Source organism: Polypterus senegalus, chromosome 1, assembly GCF_016835505.1.
Source record: "Polypterus senegalus isolate Bchr_013 chromosome 1, ASM1683550v1, whole genome shotgun sequence".
NCBI lineage: Eukaryota > Metazoa > Chordata > Cladistia > Polypteriformes > Polypteridae > Polypterus > Polypterus senegalus.
Window position 1 is genome coordinate 113,236,420 of NC_053154.1, and position 10,000 is coordinate 113,246,419.

The following is a 10,000-nucleotide window of genomic DNA, read 5'->3' on the forward strand; positions in this document are numbered from 1 at the left end:
TGGTGACAGCAAGAAGGGTGCTTGGCGTGACATCTGGAAAGAGGAGGGAGGAAAAGGAATCCTGGGGGTGGAATGAGGAAATACAGGAGAGTATACAGAGGAAGAGGATGGCAAAGAAGTGGGATAGTCAGAGAGATTCAGAAAGTAGACAAGAGTACAATGAGATAAGGCGCAAGGTGAAGAGAGAGGTGGCGAAGGTTAAAGAAAAGGCATATGATGAGTTGTATGAGAGGTTGGACACTAAGGAGGGAGAAAAGGACCTGCACCGATTGGCTAGACAGAGGGACCGAGCTGGGAAAGATGTGCACCAGGTTAGGGTGATAAAGGATAAAGATGGAAACGTACTGACAAGTGAGGAGAGTGTGTTGAGCAGATAGAAAGAGTACTTTGAGAGGCTGATGAATGAAGAGAATGAAAGAGAGACAAGAGGTTGGATGATATGGAGATAGTGAATCAGGAAGTGGAATGGCCTAGCAAGGAGGAAGTAAGGACAGCTTTGAAGAGGACGAAAAATGGAAAGGCTGTTGGTCCAGATGACATACCTATGGAAGCATGGAGGTGTTTAGGAGAGATGGCAGTGGAGTTTTTAACCAGATTGTTTAATGGAATCTTGGAAAGTGAGAGGATGCCTGAGGAGTGGAGAAAAAGTGTACTGGTGCCAATATTTAAGAATAAGGGGGATGTGCAGGACTGCAGTAACTACAGGAGAATACAATTGATGAACCACAGTATAAAGTTATGAGAAAGATTAGTGGAAGCTAGGTTAAGAAGTGAGGTGATGATTAGTGAGCAGCAGTATGGTTTCATGTCAAGAAAGAGCACCACAGATGCAATATTTGCTCTGAGGATGTTAATGGAGAAGTTTAGAATTGGCCAGAAGGAGTTTGTGGACCTGGAGAAAGCATATGACAGGGTGCCTCGAGAGGAGCTGTGGTATTGTATGAGGAAGTCAGGAGTGGCAGAGAAGTACGTAAGAGTTGTCCAGGATATGTACAAGGGAAGTGTGACTGTGGTGAGGTCTGTGGTAGGAGTGACAGATGCATTCAAGTTGGAGGTGGTGTTACATCAGGGATCGGCTCTGAGCCCTTTCTTATTTGCAGTGGTGATGAACGGGTTGACAGACGAGATTAGACTGGAGTCCCCGTGGACTATGATGTTTGCTGATGACATAGGTGATCTGTAGCGATAGCAGGGCGCTGGTTGAGGAGACCCTGGAGAGATGGAGATATGCTTTAGAGTGGAATGAAGGTCAGTAGGAACAAGACAGAATACATGTGTGTAAATGAGAGGAAGGTCAGTGGAATGGTGAGGATGCAGGGAGTAGAGTTGGCGAAGGTGGTAGAGTTTAAATACTTGAGATCAACAGTACAGAGTAATGGTGATTGTGGAAGAGTGGTGAAAAAGAGAGTTCAGGCAGGGTGGAATGGGTGGAGAAGAGTGTCAGGAGTAATTTGTGACAGACGTGTACTAGCAGGAGTGAAAGGGAAGGTCTACAGGACAGTAGTGAGACCAGCTATGTTATATGGGTTGGAGACAGTGGCATTGACCAGAAAGCAGGAGACAGAGCTGAAGGTGGCAGAGTTAAAGATGCCAAGATTTGCACTAGGTGTGACGAGGATGGATAGGATTTGAAATGAGTACATTAGAGGGTCAGCTCAAGTTAGACCATTGGGAGACAAAGTCAGAGAGGTGAGATTGTGTTGGTTTGGACATGTGCAGAGGAGAGATTCTGGGTATATTGGGAGAAGGATGCTAAGGATGGAGCTGCCAGGGAAGAGGAAAAGATGAAGGCCTAAGCGAGAGTTTATGGATATGGTGAGAGAGGACATGCAGGTGATGGCAAGATGCAGAGGACAGAAAGATATGGAAGAAGATGATCCCCTGTGGCAACCCCTAGCAGGAGCAGCCGAAAGAAGAAGAAGAAATGTGTGTCTATCTGGTTGATATGTCTCTGTCATTATAAAAGAGAGTGCATCACAAACATTGTTAGTAATAAAATGAATTGCATTTGATATCCTAAAGGTGCATCATAAACATCAACAATGCTTTTACGGATCTCATACCAAGTGGCACATAACAGAGACCTATGCTTTGCATAGTGTACTGCAAATGTTAATTCTGAGGTCTATGTTGATTACTTAGTTTTCAATCCTTAATAGGGTAGCAGAACTAGTTTAATAATATTTCAGTTTACTTGTCAATGGATTAGACAGTACCAGTCCCATGCACACATACAACTCAGCACTAAAGCAAATTTTGATCAAAATAAGCTGTGTGGTCTCTTGCCAGAGGTGCACATCTGACATTAGGACATACTCTTTTCTAAGATTACATTATTCTTTTCAAGCATTTTATCATTTGAAGTCAAAGATGTCCTCTGATGGTCACATTTATACAGTATTAGTGAGAAAAAAAGACTTGAAGCATACCACAGCAACCTAAAAATATCACATACTGCTGATGAATTCTGCAGTCTCCTACAGACAGATAAAAACTTTTCCACTTTAAATACTTCTTTAATAATAGTCTCTCTACATAGCTTAGCATGTCTTTTTTCAGCTTTATGCATTTTTCCACAGAACTATAAAGACTGACTTGAGTAGATAAAACATTGAATGGTTTTAATTTTACCGTTTTGTGCTTTGGTTTATACACCACTTATAAATGCATTCTTTATATGAAGGATTATATACAATATGAATAATTTCTACAAACTCGGTTTCCAAAGAAGTTTGGACACTTTCTAAAAATGCAAAAAAATAGTGAAATCTGTAATTTTGTAGTTCACCTGAACCTTTATTTAATAGGCAAAATGACAAAGAAAAGATTTTCACTGTTTTTACCAACAAATTTAATTCTGTTTGTTAAAAGTAAACAAATTTAGAAATTGATGCCTGCAACACACTCCAAAAAAGTTGGGACAGAGGCAAGTTTACCATTAGGTCACATCTCCTTTTCTTTTAATTGCACTTCTTAATCGTTTGGAAAAATGATAAACTAAGTGTTACAGTTTTTCAAGTGGAATTTTTGCCCATTATTGCTGTATACAAGACTTGAGAGGCTCAATAGTCTGTGTTCGCTGTCTGATTCTCCTCTTCATGATGTGCCAGATATTTTCAATAGAAGACAGATCTGGAGTGCAGGCAGGCCAGTCAAGCACACTGATTGTATATCTGTGAAGCCATGCTTTTGTAATTTGTGCAGAATGAGGCATGGCATTGTCCTGCTGAAATAAATATGGAGTTCCTGGGATAGGGCATTGTCTTGACGGGAGCATGTGTCTCTTTAAAATTCCAATGTAAGCCTCTGCATCAATGGTGCCTTCACATATATACAGATCCCCATGCTATGGGCACTGATGCACTCCCATACTATCACAGATGCACCTTTCATTGATAAAAGTCTGGATTGTCTTTTTCATGTTTGGCAGCACATAGAATCCTCTAGCCGTTTTCCCCAAAAACAAACTGAAACTTGGACTCACTTGACCACAGAACACGTTTCCATTGTTTCAGGCCTTCTCAGATTAGCTTGCGCCCAGAGAACTCTCTGATGTTTCTGCACCAAATTGATGCATGGCTTTCTTTTTGCTTAATGAAATTTCAGGGAGCATTTCTTGATGCAGTGGCAGAATGTGTTAAGTGACAGTGATTTCCCAAAGTACTCCCAAGCCGATTTGGCATTTCTGTCACAGTAGCATGATGGGTTCTAATGAAATGCTGTTTATTCTTCACGCAACGCATGCTCCTGCTGACGCTACTGCTATGCAAACAGTGTACTGTACTGTTTATACTTGCACACATACTTAATGTAAATCTGGAAGATTCCACCAGGTGGCAGTATGAGATATCACGGTGAGAAAATGTTCTGCTTCGCTATATTGTGAATTTCCTGAAACATCCATTCAATTCTGAGGACACCTTGCCACAGTATCTCTGAAAAGGATGGATTTTAATGAGTACATTCATCAATTCAGGGATGCGTTGATTCCAGCAAGCATCGGGCACAAGGCAGAAACAATCCCTGAATGGGGCATGAGCTTTTCATAAGTTGAATACAAGCACACGCATACACTAGCATCACCAAATCCCCAAACCTGCATGTCTTTGGAAGGAAACCAAAGCACACTGTGTGAAAACCCACCTGGAAAACATGGAAACTCCAGGTAGGGAACACCAGGGACGTTGACACCCCGTGAGTTAGCAGCATTAATGCTCCACCACAGTGCCACCCCTCCATGTGTAATTATTAACAGTATTCTTATTTAAATGAAGTTAATGATTTATCTGTAAAATGTATTATACATAATTTAATGCATTTCATCATGAAAATGATATCAAGTATAAATCTAAGGTTTTTAAATGTGCAGGGAGCTGGAATATCATAAATTTAATGTGTTCTGTTTGGCAATTGCTGCTTGCCACTGCTGTAAGTTTAGGAGGAAGCCCCAGAGGCACGCAGCAGTTAACAAATGGGTCAGTTTTAAAATGATGTTTACGATGGTCTACTTTAATGATTAAATAATCTACGAGATTAAAGTGGAAATTTTGTGATTAAAGACAAAATTTCCACTTTAATCACAAAATAGACCTTTTCACTGTGTCCCTAATTTTTTTTCTCTGTGGCTCAAATACACCTCCGTACATTCTGATGCTGTGGTGAAGGTGAAAAAAAAGACCTTTAAAATGCATTGTGTCATTATGTTTGGAAATACGCGACGCAGTTCATCAGACACTGAAGCATGCGCATCGATCCTGTAGGTTCTGCAAAGCGGCTCTTTGTCACATGTAGATAGTAAGCCAAGACTCTGACGTCACATTCCGACTTGATCACACTGCACCCCCCTGAGTTTGTGCTGGTACTGCAACTCGCGCATTCATCACGTTAATTTCTGAGTACGTGCTCAGAGGAAGCGTCAAATGAACACTGGGAATGAGTGGCGGCCATGATGTGTGCGTTTACTCGTTTTTACATAATGTTACTTATATAACCTTTAAATCTTACTTTGCCTCCCAACTTTTTTGTAATGTGTTGCAGGCATCAATTTCTAAATGTATTTGTGTTTAACAAATAGAATTAAGGTTGTCTGTGGAAACTCTGAAAATCTTTTCTTTATCCTTTTGCCTGTTAATTAAAGGTTCAAGAGAATTACCAAATGACAGATTTGTTTTTATTGCATTTTTAGAAAGTGTCCCAAGTTTTTTGGTGAGATTTTGTAATTAACATTACATTTTAAAATCTACAAAGCACTCCTGGTAATTTTATAAATTAGATATTGTGAAGTTTTGCATTTCTAAAAATGTAAACATGTAAGCTCTTTGACATTAAAAACAATGAACACCGCAGGAACTATACTGTTTTTTTTACTTGGGTATTTCTCTGTCATGTCATTTTCTTAATCCAAATTCCAGGGTTGCAGGGAGTGCTTGAATCCATTCCAGCCAGCTTAGGTTCAAGGCAGGAACAAAACCCTGGGCAGGGCACCAGTCCATTGCAGTCTGAACGCACACCGAAACTACATTGTTTTTTTTTTTTTCCATTACTGTTTTCTATTTAATAAAAAATATGTTTTGGCAAGTTAGTAGGTTATTGCTATTTGTTATTCTTCAAACAAAAAAGGTTTACTGTCTTTTATACCAATGTCCCCATTGGCAGTATATTTGACTCTGTTATGATGTTCAGTTGAGATCTAATACACGTTTTAGTGTTATGTTCTGACGCAATCTTTTTTTATTATGCCAGCAAGATTAAAGAACTCATCCCTCTAGTTGACACCATTCTATTGTTTTATGGCATTGGTATTGGCTGTTTGTTTTTAGTTTTGTCTTATCTCTTTAGACTATGAAAATGTTTTATTTACCTATGCACTGTAGTCTTACAATTTAAGTCCTGTTGCTACTCTTATGACATTGTCAGTAGATCCATGTCATTTGTATCTTAGATTATCAAGGAGCTTTGCTTCGTGGTTATTCCTCTGAAAACCTTTAAGACTTTCCTTCTATTCAACTGAATTAAATAGATATTGTTATGTAATGCAAGCCCAGTCATTCGTATTTTCTATTAGGTGATATAATTAATGCTCTTGAGTAACTCATTATTTTGCCTTCATAACTTTAGCTGTGATTTTTGCATGTTTGATTTTAAAATTCTGTTTTGCACCATTCATTAAAGCCTTACATGATTAGGAATTATACACTGTTATTGCATTGCTGTGATTTCAGTGATCTGCAGCATTTGTGATGAAATTGTAGCAGTTTATTGCTAATTAATTCTTTTTTTTCCCATTTTGTTGTAGGCTGCCATTAGAAGAGCTACTATTAAGCGGACTTTTAGCCCTGTTCTTGTAGGCAGTGCTTTAAAAAACAAAGGAGTTCAGCCTCTCTTGGATGCTGCTTTAGACTACTTGCCTAACCCGTCCGAAGTCCAGAATTATGCAATTCTTAACCAGGAGTGAGTATGCTCTCTCATTTTTTTATTTATATTTTGAAGGGTTCAAACTTTCTGATTAGGTTTTAAAAATACATTTGACATGATAAAGACAAAGAATTTGTGTTACTGAAAGAAACATTTTCTATGGATAATGATTTTTAAAATTTTATTATATATTTTATTTAATATTCTGTAGAAGCATGGGTGTTTGCTCTATGAAGCTTATTGGTGATTATTTTCAAGTCAAAGTAATTGTGCCACAAATAAGGTATACAGTGACTCTGACCAGTTTGTTTGAGCAATTGAGAAAAACTAAACATAGATTGCCTGATTAAGGCACATAGACAGTCATGTCTGATAAAACTAGGAATGGACATCAATATAAAAAATATCTCTGCTGCCAGACAAAACTAGCACAAAATAGTGGTGCACACAACAAAAACAACAATGAGAAAGTGCTGTAGTGACATCACTGTCATAATGATGTCATGATGGAGTCCAAAGCTCAGACTGCAACAATACACATAACTTTTGGTGCTAAATGTGTTCTCCTCTTAGTGATCATGAATATTGCAAGTATAAAATGACTATTTATTTGTCTAAATTTTGAGAAATCATACCTTATGCAATTAATTCACTCTCAGAACAGAAACAAGAAGTATAGCATTCTTAAAACAAGTACTGTAACAGGAAACCATGCCCCTGGGAGTGAAAGGTTACCATAGATACTGGCAAAGAGCTGAAGAGGCACAGTCCCCTCCACAATTATTTGCATCCCTGGTAAAGATAAATGAAAAGGGTTGTTTATAAAAAAAAAATCAAATTTTGGTTAATTATCTTAATCTTGCACTGGAAAAAGTGAAAGCAATCTAGCCTTTAATAGTAGTATATTTATTCTGAGAAAAACACTCCCTTATCAAGAAGTAGTTAATTTTAACAAATTACACATGCCATGATTATCGACATCCCTAGAAAATCTTATGAGTGAAGTGCAACTGAAGCATTTTCTTTCTGTCTATTGCTTACGTTTTAAAAAAGTTTTTAAGAGGCCAAATTGTCTTATTCATTCATCAGCATGGGAAAAATAAGAGAGCACACAATTCAAATGAGAGAAAAGTGTGTTTTGACCTTAAGTCAGGAAACGGCTATTAAAAATAAAAAAATTGCTGCTTCACTGCAGTTAGGGCATTAATTACAACATTCATAATGTTGTATGCCTGGAAGAGGACCCAAGTTTATTTTTCCCCATACTCTATGAAGAGGATGATAAAAGAGGTAAAAAATTTCCCTAAGGATCACTGTTGTAGAAATTCAGAAAAAAGCAGCATCTAGGAGTTACCAAGTCTCCAAAATTTACCATCAAACTCCACCTCCATGCCAACCAATTATTAGAAGGAGTTTCCATTATGTTACAGGAACTTTAATTTGAACTGTGTTTTATGGTTAGACGAAACAAAAAAATTGCTTTTTTGCCAACCAACTGAAGGAGATTTTATATTTAAAAGTCTGCTCCTGCCAAGAAATTAAAACCGGGTTGTCAATGGCTCTTTCAGCAGGGCAGCAATCCAAACATATCCACATCAACACAAAAATGGTTATAGGAACACAATATCAAGCTTCTGCCATAGCCGTCTCAATCCATGGACCAAAATCCATTTAAAACCTGTCGAGTGCGCTGAAGAGGAGAGTGCACAAGAGAGGACCTAGGACCCTGGATGATCAGGAGAGATTCTGTAAAGAGGAATGGTCTCTAACTCCCTGTTCTACATTTTCCCATCTTCTAAGATGGAAGGTGCAGTGGTGTTTTACAATTTATTAAATGCAGAAATGTAATCATGGAACATACGGTTTTGTTAAAAATAATTATTTCTTGATTAACTATTTTTTAACTTGGAATAAATTAACTTAAGTTAAAGGTTGGATTTCTCTCATTTTCAAAGTGAGATTAAGATAATTCACCAAAGTTTTTTTTTTTTTAAGCCATTTTTTCCCAGGAGTTCCAATAATTGTGGAGGAGACTATATTCGTTGATAAGCTAAATATATAGCTCTAACCTCTGCAGCACAATGTCAAGAGCATTGCTGGGGCTAACTTGTTAAAAGTAACTTGTTACATGTAGCCCAGTTACTTTTTACAGTACTGAGTAATGTCATATTTTATTGAAGTAAAAATATTTTGTGGTTTTATTACTTCAGCAGCACTGGATTTAAGGTAAGAATCACACTTACCAATACACTGCTGTTTTGCAGGACTCAATCACACAGCCAAGCAGAAAAAGGTCTGCTGCCTGCAATCCATTAACAAAAACTTATCAAGTATCAGTTTAGTTTTAAACTGGCTATTTGCTAGGGATAGGTTGAAACAATATGATCAAATGACACAGTGACTCCATACACTGAATCCTAATGGGGTCAGGATTGTAACAAGGGGATGGGAATTCTTTTTCACAGCACATGAAGGACTAAATGTATTTAAAAAACATTTTTTAAGAAGAACATTATTTTTTTGTACATTTTAATGATTTTGGAGTATTATGCCAAAGAAAAATGCTATAAGTGGACTCGTAAATGTTAATGAAGGTTTTTAAGAAACCAGGTTTCTGCCTTAACAAGGTTACTCGCCTCATTCTGGTTTTGTGTGTGCTTGTAAACTCTCATTGTCAGGTCAGCATGATTGTAATGAAAATCTTATGCCTGAAGTCATTTATGAAATATGTTTTTATTCTTTTGTTGTTTTTTAATATCTTTTTTTGTCACATTTAAAACAATTCTCTCCTAACAAGTGTGTATTTTGTAATTGAAACTATCTATAGAAGTGCAACATTTGTGAAAAAAAAATTGCCACCTTCATTCTGGGAGGGCCCATGCTATTTGACTAGTTGCACTTATACAGAGAGATCTTTATTTGTCCTCTGGAGGAAACTTGGCTCTTTACAGAAGCTCAATAAATACAGTACATAAATATAGATGCATCCACACACACTTTGGTCTGAACTTATACCAGAATGACTAAAATGAAAGAAAATTTAAATAGAAAGAGAACTCCTGACTTGGCAGTTACAGTCACAGTGAGGCATTTTGCAGGCATATTGCTGTTGGTGTAAAGGAGCCCCAGAAGCATTTTTGACGAATGATTTGTTGGCTGAAAGTACTCTATATCAAAGAGAGGATGTGCAGCCTTGTTTATAATGCCCCTCAGTTTTGTTTTAATATTCTACTTTTCTGTTACATCCAGGGGGTCCAGAGTGCATCCTATAACTGAGCTCTATTTATTAAATAGTTTTGTTGATTCGATGGGCCTCTCCTGAGTTACTGGCCCAGCACACAGGAGTATAGAAGATAATACTGTCCATTGTAGAGTTGTAGAATATATAAAGGATGCGAAAGCCTGCACTGTTTTTTCCTATTTAGTTCCTCTGTGTTATAAGACCAGTCCAGCTTGTCATTTATGTGGACCCCACCCAAGATCTTGTAGGAGTGCACCACCTCTACATCGATACTGTGACAGTCTGCAGATTTTCTTTGTCTAAATTTTGTATAAAAATGCAAAGATTTTCTGTTTCCAAAGGATA

General features: G+C 37.6%; 1 protein-coding gene across 1 annotated transcript in view; it reads left to right on the forward strand.

Moving 5' to 3' along the window:
- The window catches only part of gfm1 (G elongation factor, mitochondrial 1), a 72,832-nt gene that overhangs the window by 17,591 nt on the left and 45,241 nt on the right, over positions 1-10,000 (forward strand). The window contains exon 7 of the mRNA XM_039756350.1: positions 6,296-6,450. Coding sequence (XP_039612284.1) covers positions 6,296-6,450 — 155 coding nt within the window. The remainder of the gene's footprint in view (positions 1-6,295; positions 6,451-10,000) is intronic.